The sequence below is a fragment of the Calcarisporiella thermophila genome, assembly GCF_041956535.1.
Source record: "Calcarisporiella thermophila strain CBS 279.70 unplaced genomic scaffold VTP21scaffold_21, whole genome shotgun sequence".
NCBI classification, from domain to species: Eukaryota; Fungi; Calcarisporiellomycota; class Calcarisporiellomycetes; order Calcarisporiellales; family Calcarisporiellaceae; genus Calcarisporiella; species Calcarisporiella thermophila.
Window position 1 is genome coordinate 74044 of NW_027192211.1, and position 15682 is coordinate 89725.

The following is a 15682-nucleotide window of genomic DNA, read 5'->3' on the forward strand; positions in this document are numbered from 1 at the left end:
GGTCCAGGTTGTTGGCGGAGTTGTCGAGGATACCACGACGCCAGTGGTGGTGATGATGGTGGTGGTAGTGGTCGTCGTAGCAATTGTCGTCGTGGCAGTAGCCGTGGCCGCCCTTGTAGTAGATGCCCTCACCGCCCTGCTTGGAGAGGTTGGAGTTGTCTCCGGGCCCGCTGGCCTTGGTGTTGGCGTTACGGTTCTCCGAATCCTGAGGGTTCGAGTTGACAGTGGAGTCGATGGCCTCTACGTGGTCAATGAGGTCCAAATTGTTGGCGGTATTGTCGAGAATACCACGCTTGTGTAGAGGAAGAGCAGTGGAGAGGGAGGCCAGTCCCACGACTGTAAAAGCAAGAATGATGGGTGCCTTCATGGCTTTTTCTTATGTAGAAGATCTATGGAGGTAGATTGGATGTGAAGAGGGAAGGGGGAAGAGGACGATGAACAGTAGCCGTGCAAGGGGGTATTGAGGAAGAGGGAGAGGGGGTGGGTATGTTTTGGAGTGGTTATAGAGAGGGTATCCCAAAGAGAATGTCGGTGAGCTCTTTGGAACTGGTTTGCAGGAGGGGTTTATATATTGAATCTAGTTTACATTCCCTGCCTCCATCGGATTATTTACGCGATTTCCTTTTTGCTCGCGGCTCTGGCCGTGTTTTTCCTTTTCGGCGCATACCTGTGTAATGACTTCGAGGGAGGGCGCGACGAAGAAAGGGCTGCTTGGGATTTGCTAACATTCTTTGCGGTTTTGCCACCCGCCTGCGCACATTTTTCAGCTACAAAACGGAAAGGGCCTCTAAACGCATCCCACACGGGGAGCTGAAGAAAATGCGATAACGAATTCTCGCGTTCTTCGGTGAAAATTCCTGCCCATTTCGAAATGGGCAGGAATTTTTCCCCTCCCTGGGCAAGATCCGCAGAGATGCGTTTTTTTTTCTCGCTATTTTTCCTTCTTGGGCCGCCGGCCCCTCAGGAGCACGAGCGCTCCATTTTACCGTCTTAAACGCAATGGCCCTCTATCCTCCACAGCAATCGGCAATCTACCGTTCGCGATGGGTCCTTGGGTAACCGATGGGCCGTGACCGTGTCCCATTTCAAACGTAACGAATTTGTGGGAGAATGACGCGCCCCTCTGCGTTGCGGGCGGAAAGGGAAAGAAGAGGTTAGAAATGGCACCATTGAATCCAATGCTAGATAGCCCAAGCAAAAGAGCATCTTGGGAAGGTTCCTTTTGAGAAGACGAAAAGGCAAACTTCATTACCATTTTTATCTCCCTGCAAATGGGGACGTCAAGGCCGTGCAGGACCGGCTCCTGAGCCCCTCATCCTATCTTTGTATTGCATTTCACAGAGATGCTCTTCGCATCATCGATAACTATTCCGCTTCACTTACAAAAAAAATGAAGCGGCAAATATGTGTTCACATTCAGCCTAAATCAAATAATAATTTTTTTTTGTATGAGAATGACCAAATTATGTTTACAAGCTATACTACTCAAATGCTTCATCCTGAACTATATGGTACCAAATTCTCAAAATACTCAGGGCTCAGGTATGAAAGCCATCAAACACCACGCTTAAATCTTCAACCTTTGCTTCGCTTTCGGGATTCGAGACAAAGATGGGTTCCAAAGGTGCGCAATGCGAGTACTCCCAAAACTTATGGCGAACCTCTTACATATAGTTACTTTTCAAATTGAATTTGACAATGAGATTAAAGAGAGAGATATAGTATTTTTTTCGTGGAGAGTGAGTGAAGCTCAATTTGGTTTCAACCGGCTAGTACTTGCTCGTCTTGAGCCGGGTGGAGTTTGTAGGATTGTTATGGAGGCCAAACGCCTGGTATTGACCGTAAGGCTTTTCCGTTGTGCGCGTAAGATTGAATAGCTCCTAACTGTTCGGATCTATCTCAGAATGACCCGTGGAGAACTCGTCATTCAACTCGGGATCCAAATGGTCGTAATCGGCATCAGCGTGTCAAGATCCCGCCCTTATAGCACGTTTGTACCCGCGGTAGCCGCCAAGTTGGGCTAGTCTTTGTGACACGACCAACCTCCAACCCCTTTTTACACAACATTCATTTAATATTTTCTTTTTTTACATAGACTCGTTTTTATTTATACGCATAGACTCATTTTTTATTTACTTAATTACAATCCAGTTCAGTTCTGCAGTTTTGTATTCCTTTGGATGTTTTCTCTATATACCCTTCTCTTCCTTAATTTTCAGTTCCTCGCCTTTTCCATTCTTTATATAAGGGAATCGTATTTCTAACTATTGCTGTTACATTAATGGAGAACTGGGATTTTCAGGATTGATATCGATTATGAGGGGTTCAGGGTGTTCATCTGGCGCGCTCGACACCGCCAGAGACGGAACTCTGGTCAAAAATGCGTGAGGTCCGTGTTCGAGGTTGCAACTATGTGTTTGAGTAGCGGACTTAAGTCTCATTAGGCGAGGTGTCTTTGTTTTGTTGCTCGGTTGAGGCTGTTGGTTGCGTTTCCTCGCTGTAAGCTTGTTTTACATTTGGGTGCGACAGTTTGTGCGTTGGAAGATTAGTTGGGTGAGGGTTTGTCCTTTTTTCCGGTTGATTTCCTTTTAGTTTGGAACAATCGAACCACCAGTGATCGCCTCTGCAGTCCGAGCAAGGGTACGGAGGTTTGCTTCTCCAGAACAGCTTGTTTGCACTTGTTTGGATGGTTTCTCATTATCGCGCGGATTGAGCCTCTGTATTAGGTGACAAATGCGTCTTTGCAAGGTTTCTAACGTCTGTTGGCAGTCCGCTGAGGATCTTGCAAATCATTATTTGATTGCTGCTCTCCCCGTAAACTCGTCGCGACAACGAGCATTTATCCCGATAGTAATTCATAATTTGTTCCTTGTCGTTAAAGGTGTTAGAAATACGATTCCCTTAGTTAGAGATTGGGAAAGGTGAGGAACTGAAAAAATTTAGGGAATTGAAGGTTATATAGAGAAAGAATCCAAAGGAAAACAAAACTGCAGAACTGAACTGGTTGTAATTGAGTAAATAAAAATATGAGTCGATGCGTATAAATAAAAACGAATCTATGTAAATAAGAAAAACACTAAATGAATGTTGTGTAAAAAGGGGTCGGAACCTGGTCGCATTACAGTCTTGGAATTATCGCTGTAACCGAAGACATGTTAAATGAAGCTAGTTGGAGCGTTTATATAAAGAGGATCCGAATCAAGCTCAACATCAGGGGTAGAAGTAGGTGCGTGGCCAGAAACTGGACTAAACCTTTATATTGCACCTGGAGATATGCTTTGGAGGAGGGCTTGCTGCATTTAACGGGCTCCCTACTGTTTGTCCTTTTTCTTATGGAAAGCATTGCGGTGACCATTGGGCGTTAAATTGTGAAGAGCTAAACCCAGACTTCTCGAGTTGAGAAATAGGTTGCTCGCCTCTCTTTATTTCCAATATCCATGGCAAAATGCCTCGAATGTTTATACTAGTAGCGAGATATTCCTGGCCAATTTCTCTTCCGATGCTATTATTCGCCATGGTTTTTCCGAGATATTAGGTTAGAGTATGTGAACCACCACCACGATCCCCTTCACCTCTAGATGGTGAAGGGGACATTGCTAGGGCAGACCACGTTCAACATTTATCTCGAGAACGGGAACGCGTAACCGAAACTGACAACTCCGATTCCGAACTAATAAGTTCTCTTTAATTTGTTCACAAGGAAAGCCGGCCCTGGCCAGGTGGCCCACGAGAATTTATAGGAAAATTTTGAAACTCCAGATTATGGTAAACAAGTAATGGCAATTTAAACCAGCCTACGGGGCCGCGAGATGGGACATCACATAGGGTGGCTTGGTCAAATTTTCTTCCAATCATCGATCGACGCGCTTCTCCTCTCTTCCCTTTTGTCGAATCTCCCTCATCCTCATTAAAGCGATCGTCGCATTTTCTCTTTTCTGTGTCTATTTTTTTTCTTTTTGTTCTTGGAGAGAAGCTCAATCAACCATTCTCTCGACATGGCGCGCTTAGCTATTCTAGCTCAGCTCGGTGCCCTCTTAGTTTTATTGCTGGCCGCCGGTCGTGCCAGCGCTATCAAATTCGATCTCCCCGCACGAACCCCAGAATACGCGAGTGAACACCGTAAATGTCTCTTCACCTATGTGCCCCACGACACACTTGTAGTAGTGACGGTGAAAGTGGGCGATGGTTACAATCAAAAAGTGGACATGGAGGTAATTCTAAATCTCGCTCTATTAAGCTCTTTTTAATCCCTGCTTGCCATCGTGTGTATCCTAATGATGTTATGATGATGCCCTTGAATAGATTTTTGATCATAGCCCTCAGCATAATGAATATGGAAGGCGACGAGACCTAACCGATGCCCGAGTTGCATTCAACACTCATGCCGATTCCGAAGTGTCCGTATGTTTCACGAACACCTTGGATGAGGGTAAAGTTATTGCCATTTTTCTTTTCTTTGCTCCCTATGGTCTAATGACGTCGCATCGTTTTTTCTATTGTAAAATGTAGGTTTCAAGGAGGATCCCAAATACAAGCGGTCGATTGACCTGGTAATCGATGTCGGCGCAGAGGCAGTTGAATCCGAGAAACTCGCCAAGGCTGAGAAACTGAGGCCCATGGAGGTGGAGCTCCGAAAACTCGAAACCGTTGCTCAGGAGATTGTAGACGAGATGGAGTATCTCAAGTCCCGGGAGGCAGCGCGTCGCGATACAAACGGTAAGCCCGAAATTCCGGGTTATTCTTCAGGAGAAGGGTGCTGACTCATTCCCATCTTAATCTACGGATGAATAGAATCCACCAACTCGCGTGTCAAATGGTTCAGTATCCTCAGCATTGCTACTCTGATTAGCCTTGGGACGTGGCAGATCCTATACCTTCGTCGCTTCTTCAAGAGAAAGCGCCTCATTGACTAGTCCACGTGGCAGCGCACAAAAGAGAAGGAGGAGGGGTGTGATGGCTTGTTTTTCCTCTTCTTCTAATGTTTGTTTTGGAGAAACGCACAAAATCGACCTATGCTTCTTTCTTTTTCCTATTGAATGTATTAGTGCTTTTCTTTTTTCGCCCTTGTTTCTCGCTTGGAGATTTTTTTTAATTTTGATGGGAGGCTTATTCAATATATTTGGATTTATCTAATGGAAACCCCACTTGTCGTTTTGAATGATCCATGGCTCACGTTTCATTTCTCAATGGCCGTTTTGATATTTCAGTACACCGAGCGGCCACTTGTACTCTGAGCAAAAAGCAAAAAAAAAACAAAAACAAATCAAACTACTCGCTGACGTGCATTTTCAAGAGTGGGCTGGATAGAGAGGAATGCTAGAAAAATGAGTCCTTTATCAATCCTAAATAGCAGGTAGAAATGATAGCACGATACAGATATAACGATATACAATTTCAATATATATATATATAATTAAGTAGTTCTCACGCAGAGAGGAGAGCAGGACGAGGAGAGGCGATATGGAGACAGAGGAGACGATAGGAGAGAAGGCGTGCAGTGAGTATAGAAATACAACAGTGTGGTTAATGAATGGGATAGGTGATCAGATGGATAAAGAGATGGGGTGGTATTTTAAAATTATATGAAGGCATATATGTAAAGTAAAGACTAATATATAAATAGTAGGCACAGTATGAATAAGAAATGCGATTTGATTGTGTACAGAATAGAGGGAGCGTCCAATGCAGCCTACACAAGACATAGCTCGAGAGTCCATGTTCTTCGCATCCACACCCGCAACGATGTGGATTCCAGCTCAATGGTGGTCCCATCCCACCACGTCTTCTTCTACAACAGGACAAAGACGAGCGTTAGTTCAAAAGGGGGTTCTGCCGATAAACACTACTTACGGCGGGCTTCTTCCAGAACAGGAAGAGCTTCTGCGTCGTCGATTTTTCGGTCATGTCCGCGCGCAAAACTGCCATCTTCAGGCTGCAAATGCTCGTCCTCGTCGGCTCCTGGCTGCGGTAGTCCCATTGACTCTCGTGCGAGAAGCCCGACACGCACAACAAATCGATGAGATGCTGCTCCGCAGAGTTGCCCTCCTTTTTGTACATGTTTCGCTCTAGCGCGTCGAAGACGCGGCGATTCTCCAGAAGAACGCTGCCGACGTGGCGCTTGAGATTGGAGCTATTACACTGTGCGTTTCCAATGATATAGTAATCGAGCTCCTCGCGCAGGATGAGAATCGGAATTCGATCGGGAAGCGGCACCTGTTGCTGAGGCGCGAGCCTACGACCCGTCCGTGCGCGCTCATAAAACTGGAGGATCTGCTTCAAGTAGGCCGGATCGAAATCAATATAATAGGCCTGGGGATCCTGCTGTTTTTGCAGCTGCCGCGGCTGCGTTGGCTCATGCTGGTTACTTATGATATCCTCGTACTCGAAATCGTCAAGATTGTGGGGCGGGAGAATGCTGTCGGGGAACATGATAAGAAGGATGGATTCCGGTAGGGACATGAGAGTCTGCCTGTCAAATTCAAGGCGAGTCCCGCGCAATTCGAATATCAATTTGCGCGAGCCGCTGGCGGGCGAGGGGACAAGGGGAGGAGATATGTCAAAAGAATTGGCGACGGGTTCAGGGGATGCGGTGATTTGGGATGCCATGGCGGTCGTTGTCCTTTGGAGGCGAGGAGGAGTGGCGGGGCATAAGATTTGGTGGGGACCTCAAAGTCAACTAATGACCTCCCCTATCTCCCCACTGTGTCACCCTCTTGGCCAATCAGCGCCACCTTTCCCATCTGAAAGGCTTTTCCCGGCTTCGTTGTCCATATTAAAAAACAGCCTTTACATTTTACTACGATTTCTTCAACGGCCTTTGATTACCTTCTATCCACATGGCCTCGATCTGACCGCGCGTGAGTCAGGCCATGGCACTCTCTCTGCTTTACCGCTTCTGTCCTGTGCTTTGTTCCCCGCCCCCCTGATCATTGGACTAGCGACTGGTTTTGCTTCGTCCGATTCGATCCAAATTGATTTGCTCCAGGGGAATAGGAAATGAGCCGTATCTTCGCTGTAGGGCCCAAGTTGGAAGGAATACGGATACGAAGCAGTGACGAGCTTAGAGAGTGAAATCAATCCATGAACCTGCAAGCTATCCTTCCGAAAGTTTGTTTTTTTTTACGGCGCCAGAAAGCTTCAAGATGCGCAGGCGTCATGCTAGGGCAAATGCGGCTAATTTTGCCTCTTAGAGCTTTCATTAAAGGCACCACTCAGGATATTGCACTACTCTTTTGCTTTACCTCGAGGACCAGTTCATTTGAGTGGAGCTATCATTAACGGACTTACGGCTGTGAGAGCCGTCTACTCTGGTAGCCCTCGACGAAATCTCGACAACCCTAGTGTTGGGCCAACTTCTGCAGAAATGTGCGAGGATAGGCCTTAATGGTTTGGGGATCGCTGGCTTCTCAGCCGCCAATGCTGCCCAATCTACTTCAATTGGGTATCCCGCATCAAAAAAGCTGACGCTGCTGGTGATGACGATGTATAGATTTTTTCAGAGTTTTGTGCCAAAATATCGTTATGGACAGCGCAAAGTTTCTTCTTGACGGGGCTTTTATAATTAAAGCAACCGTTCCGCCTCACTCTACTAAGGAGTGCATGTCCATCCATTTATGGATCAAGAGAATCTGGAACCCCTCCTACCAGCTCTCCTCTAATTGTCGGGTCCTTTGCACTCTGTTTTGCTATTGACATAAAGACAAAGGCACCCTCATTAGCACCATATGCAGAGTGCATAGCTTTATTTTTTTTTTGGAAATAGATAATAGTTGCAAGGATGTGTCTTGAGTTTCTACGTGGGTTGAATAGAGCCGTGCTTCAATCAGTTCCAAAGTACCTAGTATTGGAGATCGTTGTGAGATTCATTCCAGTCTATTGTAGCCCGGGTTCTCGTCATGTCGATGGACTTACCTGCAGCCGAAATCGCCAAGGCCGGGGATGATGTACTTCCGGTCATCGAGGAGCTCGTCGACGGCCGCGGTGATGATCTTAATGCGGGGGAATTTCTTGACGAACGTGTCGATGCCCTCAGGCGAGGAGATCAAGTTCAAGAAAATGATCATCTCCTCTTTCACCCCGTGCTCCAGTAGAACCTCAACCGCCTTGAGTGCCGTGCCTCCCGTCGCCAGCATTGGGTCAAGAAGGAGCACATAGCGGTTGGCGATATCGTGGGGGAGTTTAGCATAGAAGAGCTAGAGGAAAGGCGACCATCAGAAACTCTCTTTCCTCCCACGAGTGCCAAAATCACATCGGAATAGCCTACCTTGGGCATGGCCGTGCTCTCATCCCGTTGGATCAGGATTTTGCCAATGCGCACACTCCTATACGCACACATGGACAGGTGGGAACACATGTCATAGGCCACTCCCATTATCACTCCGCGGCTTACCTGCAGCATTCTCTTAACCCCGACTCCATACTCTCACCGGCTCGCATAATGGAAACGCCGCAGATCTGGCCCTTGAATCCAACACCTTTGTACGTCGAACCTGTTTGACATTGAGAAATGAGAGCCATCAGAAAATGCCAGTTGGAGGAAATGTCACAAAGAAGGACCTGTAGGAGTCTCGACGATTTTTTCGACCACGGGGAGATGGTTAAGACCTAAAAACAAGAGCAGTCAAAGTCAGCACCGGCGGCCAGACGGAGGCCGGGAACGGGGATGTAGGGACCTTCCTCCACCAGCAGTCTAATGACGCGATCCGAATAGAAAATGAAATCAGCTCGTGAGCAGTCCTTTGATCGCACAATCGTCATCAGCGAGAGCAGCTGCGGTGACTGCTGCAGCAGTTGCACCTGTTGAGGCAGGACATAGGCTGGCTGTTCAGGGGTAACCTCCTGTCGAGTTTCCATGGCGGCTTTTGTTTTCGCAATTGCTTAGAGCAGTCAGCAACCTAAATTTATACCCTCTCCCCTCTCTGGCTGCGCCATATTCCAGTAGCGGAGCTCAGCCTGATCGGGCAAGGGAGGGAGTAGGCCAAGATAGGCGATCACCCTGTTTTGGCGGATGATAAGCCACCCAAAACCTGGAATGCGTGCCCTATCCAATCCTTATCGGATGGGCTAGTGGGGCCCGCGGGAGCCTTGGGCGGCCAACACGGAGGGGAGGCATTCTTACTCTGACCAGGAAAACCACCTCTTTACCGTCTTGGGCTTGAAGGGGCCCCCTTGGACCCACTGCAAGCAGGATGCAAAGCAAAGCTTCCAAGCGAAGTTCAAAGTCAGCTCTTCTCCAAACACACACGAAATCAAAATGTATTATGGCATGAAAGTGAGCATCGCATTTTTTTTAGGGGGAAAGGGGGAAGGGGGAGGGAGGAGAGGAGCCGAGGGGAAGGCAAAGGGGATAAGGGGAGTTGAAATGGAGCGGCCCAAGCCTAACACGACCGTCAATAGAGGAAAAAGAGCCCAATGTTCACCGATGAAACCCAGGAGAAATAGAAGAGAAATGGCAGAAGGATTAAGCACATAAACATAGAATAGAACGCGTCCCGATGCCCCGATGGTGTTGTATGGATGTATAGGCTGCGAGGAGGATGGAGGATCTAGAGAGGTGTCAGTGTCTAACAAGATTTTAGCTTGGGCAAGCGGCGTAGGCGGGGTGCCGCTTGCCGCACTTTTCGCAGAGACAGTAGGGCGGGTTGATGTCGCGCTGGGTGCGCCCCCGCGAGGACAGGAGGGAGCTGGAACAAGCGGCCATGGGGGAGCGATGGGGAGCGGGATGGCGAAATGGATGGCGATTCGGATCGCGATGGAGAGAGAAGGACGGGAGAAGGGCGAAAGTCAAAACGGGACAAGAAATGCGAATGTGTGAAAAAAAGCGGTTGTGTGCTCCAACTCTAATGCACGGACCGTTACAAGATTTAGAAATTGGTGAAGCTTAACCTGCTTCTATTTTGCACAGGCCCCCTCCCTCGATTTCTGCGGCTCTGGTAACCGGGGCCGCCTCTTATACGTCAGGGGCGTGCAACCCTACCGGGTGCCCAGCAACCCTAAGCAAGCGCCCTAGCTGCTTCGGGCAACTCCTCCCTCCGCCACGTGCCCGCGACGGCGATTAAGCTGCAGGCAAGAAAAGGTTTATTGGAGGGGAGAAGGTTGCATGGGCGCAGCTGCGCGGTGCTAGCCTGGCCCTTGAGTCTGCGAGGTGACAAGTGCGCCTCACCCGAATGCTGCGTTAGAGTTCGCGGCTGGCCGGAAGATCGAGCCTGGGCGGGGGGCGGGCCCAGGAACAACACTTTCCCGGGCGAGGGCGGCCCGCAGGTTCTCCCGCCGTCGGGCCCAGGGGGTGGGGAAAAAGGTTCTCAGTTCTAAGCTCAGCCATGCTGAAGGGGGAAATAAGGTCGCGCCATCTAGATTTTGCGATTCGGAGGGCAGAGTAAACTCGCAAAGTGCACATGAAATTCAAGCTTATTTGAGATCGGTGTGGGTTTGGCCAGTCCTCAAGCGAGCCCGCCCTAATTACGTACGCATGCGCGGGAGAGGTGCAAGCCCAGGCCAATTCGCAATAAGGTCCTTCCATCTCGAAGCTAATCTTCCCGGCCTCCAGCGTCGCCTTGTCGCTCCCCCCGCGCCCCTCCCGACTTCCTTGCCCGGGCTAGATGGCGCTACGCCTGATTATGGTAATGTGCAAACGGGATTGGCACTGCGCCGGCTCAGCCAGCTTTTCGCCACTGCCAAACGTTGAGGAGAAGGAGGGCTCTCTTCTAACGAAAAAAAAAAAACTCTATCGCAGTAGCAAATACAAGCATGCACTCCCTTCTCGCCATTCTGTTTAGAATTGAGAAGCCACCCGATATGGCCGCTTATCTTGCGGTCCGAATGGGAACGCAATCAACCGAAAGGCCGGCCGGCGCGGTGGAGCTAAAATTTGCTGCTCGGAGGGAGGGCGGCAGGGCCGGCCGCGGTCGCATTCGCAAATTCGAGTTTCGCAGCCGCTCAATTTTGGACAAAATCCAAGACGATATAAAAGTACTCACCCTCACGTGAGCTCACCCCTCTAGCCCTCCTCCCCCTCCTCGAAAAGGCATCGAATGACGAAATCGCGATGTGACGTCCCAGAGACGAAATTTTTGTTTTCATTCGTTTTGCTGTCCCACTTTTTCGCTCACTAGCTCGTTAGAACCCCCCTCCTCTCCCCCCCCCCCATTTCCAACTCCATAGACATCGTATACAATCCAATAAAAGATATACCTCTCATTTGAACATCACGACTCATCTAATCTGGCACATGTACTTTTAAACCACTTGAATGGTATCGTTATTATCCCCAACTCTCCATCCAACCGAGCAAAATATGCCCGTCTCAGCAACTAGATCCGGCCCGGTGCGGCCACCCAAATCGGAGCCCGCTTCCGAAACAAAGGCGGAAGATCTCCTGCCCAGAGCACAAAAATCTCTCGAAGACGAAGAAGGCTATCGACGAGGCCTTGTCATGATGACAGCTTATATCACAAATGCAATCAAACAGAAGGATAAGGTAATCTAGAAACAGCTAGGCTCGGTCGCCACCAATGCGAGCTTTACTGATCTCTTCTGATGCATTGCTTAGGGGCTATCCACTCCCTATGAAGAAATCATTCGCGAGCTCAGCATTAAACCCTCCGCCGACGACGCACCCACCCCCCTCAAGCTCCGGCAATGGATCCATGCTCTCTCGGGAAGCATCTCGCTACTCAACCGATCATGTTACTCATTAGTCCGCGCGATACTGGCCATCAACTGGTGCATGCGCGACAACAGTTTTGTGCGGGCGTATATCTCATTCTTGGGCGACTTGGTGTCGTCCCATGCCTACTACGTGGTCCCTGTGCAAAAGATGTTGGTGAAAAATTTGGCCTGGGGTAATAACATGGTCTTTTTTTTTCCGTCCAAGAACTCTAGAAACTTATTTTTTTTTTGAATCTTTTATTTCCGGTGGCGAATATGCAGTGCCTCCTTCGTCCTGTCAGATCAAAGACACTGACGAAACCCTCTCTCGCACTGCCGTCTATGATCGTGTACATGCTGCTCTGCAATATGTCCTCACCCTGGTACCCACCGGCACCTCCACCCTGATGCCTATCCTGGTCGACGAGTTCCCACACAAGCGACAGTCCTTGCTGACGCATCTGTGCTACCTGAAAAACCTGTTCCGCATCCTCGAGTATTCGCCGATCTTGCACCCCCAGGTGATGAATCTCATAATAGATCGGATCATCCAGGTGGACGTGGAGATCCAGGTGGAGCAGGAGGAGCTGGACGACGACGAGGCGAACGGCGACGAGGTGGAGGTGTTTGAGTTGGACTTGGAAAAGGACGAGGACGAGGACGCGGAAGACTCCGACAACGAAACCGACGAGGAGGAGGGCGCGGAGGGAGCAGACGACTCGGATGCCGACGACGACTCCGAGGGCGGCTCGGTGCTGGGGGAGGAGGGCGTGACCGTGCTCGACATCGAGAAGATGGTCCAGAAGCTAGACGGGATGCTTCTCCTGGTGTTCGACTACCTGACCCGGTGGTGGCGGGATGCACCGCTCGCCAAGCGCGACCAGATCTCGGACATGCTCCTGGAGATCTTCGACACCACCATCCTGCCCACATTCAAATCGCGCTACACCCAGTTCCTGTTCTTCTACTTCTTCTCCTTCGACCCGGCCTACCCCGACTACTTCCTCGGAAACCTGATGCAGATCGTGCACAACGACTCGCAGCCCCAGGTGATCCGCATCTCTGCCGCCGCCTACATCTCCTCCTTCGTGGCTCGGGCCAAGTACCTGAACCCAAACACCGTGCGCTTTGTGGTGTACTCGCTGTGCAACTACTGCTCCTACTTCTTGGCCAAGAACGAGTCCTCCGTCACCTTCCCAGACGCAAACCGCTACGGGGCGTTCTACGCCGTCGTGCAGGCCATCATGTACATCTTCTGCTTCCGATGGCGAATCCTGCGGAACGACGGGGTGGACGAGCAGGCCCATGCCCCCTCCACCCTGGCGATGAACACCGGCATGTCATGGCCCGTCCAGGAGGGGGGGGAGAGCGTCGTTCCGGCATTGAGTGCGGAGGACGGCGAGGAATTCGCGACCCCGACCCAGAAGATCTCCCAGCAGTGGTGTCCTGGCCTGCCCGATTTGCATCACATCCTGCTCTCACGGTTTAATCCTCTTAAGGTAGTTTCAGAATAACACCCCCTCTTACCAACCTTGTTTTCTGGGAAATTAGATTTGAACGATTTTTTTTATCTTCTCCATTTCTATCAGGTGTGCTCGCCTAATGTCGTCAAAATCTTTGCCAAACTGGCGCACGAAACCAACTTCCTCTACGTGTATCCAATCATCGAGAAGAACAAGCGTATGATCCTTCCCACCGCACCCTCAAGCTCGCCCTCCTACTCCTCCTCCAACCACTCCTCCCGCCCCTCCTCGGCAGCCTCCTCCGAACCCTATGCCTCCACCCCCCACTCCTCCAACAATTCCGCATCAAGGCGGCCCTCACCCGCCCACGACCTCGAGACATTTTTCCCCTTTGATCCATTCAGGCTAAAACGAAGCAGCCAGTTTGTGAACCGGCTCTATCAGGAGTGGCAGGATGACGACGACGAGGACGACGAGGATGAGGACGATGAGGAAGAGGAGGAGGAAGAAGGTCTGGTGGCAAAAAGTGCGGAGATGGGCGTGTCCGTGACAACAGAGGGGGAGGGAGAGGAGGAGATGCGCGGCGGATTTATGGCCATGAGCATTAGTCCGGCCAAGATGTCGTTGGGAAGCCCGGGGGTACTTGGGGCCGTTTTCCGTTCTTGAGGATTGTGTTATTTTGTTTTTATTCTCGATCTTGCAATTTATTGTCTGCACTTTTTCTTTTGATTCTATTTTATATAGTCCATGGATCTCTTTTATGATTGAACTATTACAGACCCTGTCCTCTTTTGTACTATCTTATTACTTTTATAAAGTTGGTTCGATTTTCCTAAAGTTTATTGTTCCAAGATAATCCGTGTAGAAGAGGGGGAAGAGGGGTGGAATGCAGAGTCGGGGTATTCGAAATAATAACTAAATCGTTTAAACACAAATAGCTCCTAAAAATAATCACTACAAATTAGTATGGAGAGCTGGCACAAAACTATATAAATAAAATGGAGAGGGTAGAAAGTTCACTATTATTATTAGGGGAGAATGAGGTCGGTAATGTAATCAGAAACGGCTCTTGTTAGCAAATAACGGTGATGAAAGCCTATATCCAGTCGCATGCATGAACAAACAAATGCGCTATGAGTAAAACAGGGGTCCTATTAGAGAGGGCGCTTAATCACGCTTGAGCGGCATGACGGGGAGCTGGAAGAGCGACTGCTTCTCGCTATTAAGCAGTGCCGAGAGAGCATTGTACCCTGAGAGGGGAATGGTGAGTACCGGTAAAATCCATGTGACTGCGAAAGAGTCGGCAAGTCACTTACAGGCTATAATGGCGGTCACCACACCAAACCCGCCGCCGGCAACCTTGCAAGGGGCGCTGTTTTGAAAATCGGCAATCGTGAGCAGAAGGAAGGTGATGAAGAGGAAGAAGAAGAGGGTGACAAGGCCGGCGCTACTGCGGTGGGATGCGACCAACATGATGCCAGTCTAGTAAGAAGGGGAGGGGAAGAAAGAGGTGAGGCTAGAAAAAGGACAGCGTCGGGAGCGAAGCTACGTACAAAGATGGTCCAGCCAAGAAGGTACTAGCGGTGAGGAGAGCAGGGGGAGAAAGGGAGAGATGGAGGTTAGCCAAAACATCACAACAAATCGAGTAAGAGGAATGGTTACAATCGCCTGAGCATGCTTGAGTTCGGAGGCGGGCACGTCGGCATACGCTCCCAAAATGCCGGAACCAGGGATCAGCATGGTGGCAAAGCTGAGCCAGAAAGCACCATAGGAGCTAGTAGGAGGGGGGGAGAGGGAGGAAAAAATAAAAGGCGTCCAAATTAGATCGGCCTGTCGCGGCTAAACATAAAAGGTAGTCAAATCAGGAGGAGGGGAAGAGATAGCTTGCCTGAACGCGGTTGCACCAAAAGTGTTCCCGGCCTTAAACTCCCACATCCCCGCAAGAAGCTGGGCGATCCCGCCGTAGAAGAGAGCCAAACCCACCACGACGTTGGGTGGCGTGGCGGCCGAGACCCCGGCGGATGCATTGTAGAGACTGAGCACAAACGTGGTGAGCGCAAAGCCGCAGAGGCCGAGGGGGGCAGGGTTGGCAATGGCCGGGGCGGCGGCCACGGGCGAGGTGGGGATCGAGGCGACGTCGTCCTTAGCGTAGTGGTTTTCGAGCTGGGACATGCTTGCCATGAGCTTGAGATGAGACGGTTGAAATGGGCACAGAATTCGAGAGTGCGGAACGGAGATGCTCGGGTGAAAGCGGGCTAGTTAGGCAATGGGTGCGAAGGTAAAAAGAAGGCAGGTGGGAAATCGAGAAGGGGGAGGAGACGAAATGTTGGGAAGAAAGCGGGCCTCTCCATTTGAAACTGAGATTATAAATCACCTACAAAGCAGGTCCCCCGCAATAAGCTGGAAATTAGCCCGTCTTTTGTTCTTCCGACCCTGTGACACGCAATTCAAATGTTGGTCCAAAAAGAGTTAAGAGTAATGTCGAGATCATATCCCTGCATGGATTAGGAAACCCTAGTGGCCCTGCCAAGCCCCGATGACTTCAACTCTGGAACAGGCTTCATTTGGCCGCC

At 49.9% G+C, this 15682-nt stretch overlaps 11 protein-coding genes across 11 annotated transcripts in view; 7 read left to right on the forward strand and 4 right to left on the reverse strand.

Annotated features, from left to right (window-relative positions):
* Window positions 1-367, reverse strand: part of VTP21DRAFT_5086 (uncharacterized protein) — a gene marked incomplete at both ends in the record, with an annotated part of 1858 nt that extends 1491 nt beyond the window's left edge. The window contains one exon of the mRNA XM_069395569.1: window positions 34-367. Within this exon, the coding sequence (XP_069248161.1) occupies window positions 34-367 (334 nt within the window). The remainder of the gene's footprint in view (window positions 1-33) is intronic.
* A 1141-nt stretch (window positions 368-1508) lies between these two features.
* Window positions 1509-1987, forward strand: VTP21DRAFT_5087 (uncharacterized protein; the record flags this gene model as incomplete). The annotated part of the gene is made up of 3 exons (XM_069395570.1): window positions 1509-1542; window positions 1675-1841; window positions 1904-1987. 3 exons carry the CDS (start codon window positions 1509-1511, stop codon window positions 1985-1987), a joined length of 285 nt encoding a protein of 94 aa, XP_069248162.1.
* A 2008-nt stretch (window positions 1988-3995) lies between these two features.
* Window positions 3996-4913, forward strand: VTP21DRAFT_5088 (uncharacterized protein; the record flags this gene model as incomplete). Its single annotated transcript, XM_069395571.1, has 4 exons — window positions 3996-4211; window positions 4303-4429; window positions 4510-4716; window positions 4792-4913. 4 exons carry the CDS (start codon window positions 3996-3998, stop codon window positions 4911-4913), a joined length of 672 nt encoding a protein of 223 aa, XP_069248163.1.
* Window positions 4914-4978: 65 nt separating this feature from the next.
* Window positions 4979-5320, forward strand: VTP21DRAFT_5089 (uncharacterized protein; the record flags this gene model as incomplete). Its single annotated transcript, XM_069395572.1, has 2 exons — window positions 4979-5066; window positions 5208-5320. 2 exons carry the CDS (start codon window positions 4979-4981, stop codon window positions 5318-5320), a joined length of 201 nt encoding a protein of 66 aa, XP_069248164.1.
* Window positions 5321-5689: 369 nt separating this feature from the next.
* Window positions 5690-6606, reverse strand: VTP21DRAFT_5090 (uncharacterized protein; the record flags this gene model as incomplete). The annotated part of the gene is made up of 2 exons (XM_069395574.1): window positions 5690-5788; window positions 5851-6606. The coding sequence occupies 2 exons, from the start codon at window positions 6604-6606 to the stop codon at window positions 5690-5692; spliced, it is 855 nt and encodes a 284-aa protein (XP_069248165.1).
* A 1212-nt stretch (window positions 6607-7818) lies between these two features.
* VTP21DRAFT_5091 (uncharacterized protein) lies at window positions 7819-8853 on the reverse strand (the record flags this gene model as incomplete). The annotated part of the gene is made up of 6 exons (XM_069395575.1): window positions 7819-7837; window positions 7912-8192; window positions 8264-8321; window positions 8390-8489; window positions 8557-8604; window positions 8673-8853. 6 exons carry the CDS (start codon window positions 8851-8853, stop codon window positions 7819-7821), a joined length of 687 nt encoding a protein of 228 aa, XP_069248166.1.
* Window positions 8854-9253: 400 nt separating this feature from the next.
* On the forward strand, window positions 9254-9472 carry VTP21DRAFT_5092 (uncharacterized protein; the record flags this gene model as incomplete). Its single annotated transcript, XM_069395576.1, has 1 exon — window positions 9254-9472. The coding sequence occupies one exon, from the start codon at window positions 9254-9256 to the stop codon at window positions 9470-9472; it is 219 nt and encodes a 72-aa protein (XP_069248167.1).
* A 30-nt stretch (window positions 9473-9502) lies between these two features.
* VTP21DRAFT_5093 (uncharacterized protein) lies at window positions 9503-10684 on the forward strand (the record flags this gene model as incomplete). Its single annotated transcript, XM_069395577.1, has 3 exons — window positions 9503-9810; window positions 9905-10038; window positions 10179-10684. The coding sequence occupies 3 exons, from the start codon at window positions 9503-9505 to the stop codon at window positions 10682-10684; spliced, it is 948 nt and encodes a 315-aa protein (XP_069248168.1).
* Window positions 10685-10746: 62 nt separating this feature from the next.
* On the forward strand, window positions 10747-10986 carry VTP21DRAFT_5094 (uncharacterized protein; the record flags this gene model as incomplete). Its single annotated transcript, XM_069395578.1, has 1 exon — window positions 10747-10986. The coding sequence occupies one exon, from the start codon at window positions 10747-10749 to the stop codon at window positions 10984-10986; it is 240 nt and encodes a 79-aa protein (XP_069248169.1).
* Window positions 10987-11293: 307 nt separating this feature from the next.
* VTP21DRAFT_5095 (uncharacterized protein) lies at window positions 11294-13775 on the forward strand (the record flags this gene model as incomplete). Its single annotated transcript, XM_069395579.1, has 4 exons — window positions 11294-11476; window positions 11549-11840; window positions 11929-13145; window positions 13236-13775. 4 exons carry the CDS (start codon window positions 11294-11296, stop codon window positions 13773-13775), a joined length of 2232 nt encoding a protein of 743 aa, XP_069248170.1.
* Window positions 13776-14276: 501 nt separating this feature from the next.
* On the reverse strand, window positions 14277-15290 carry VTP21DRAFT_5096 (uncharacterized protein; the record flags this gene model as incomplete). Its single annotated transcript, XM_069395580.1, has 5 exons — window positions 14277-14359; window positions 14426-14591; window positions 14663-14686; window positions 14772-14883; window positions 14998-15290. The coding sequence occupies 5 exons, from the start codon at window positions 15288-15290 to the stop codon at window positions 14277-14279; spliced, it is 678 nt and encodes a 225-aa protein (XP_069248171.1).
* Window positions 15291-15682: the final 392 nt, after the last annotated feature.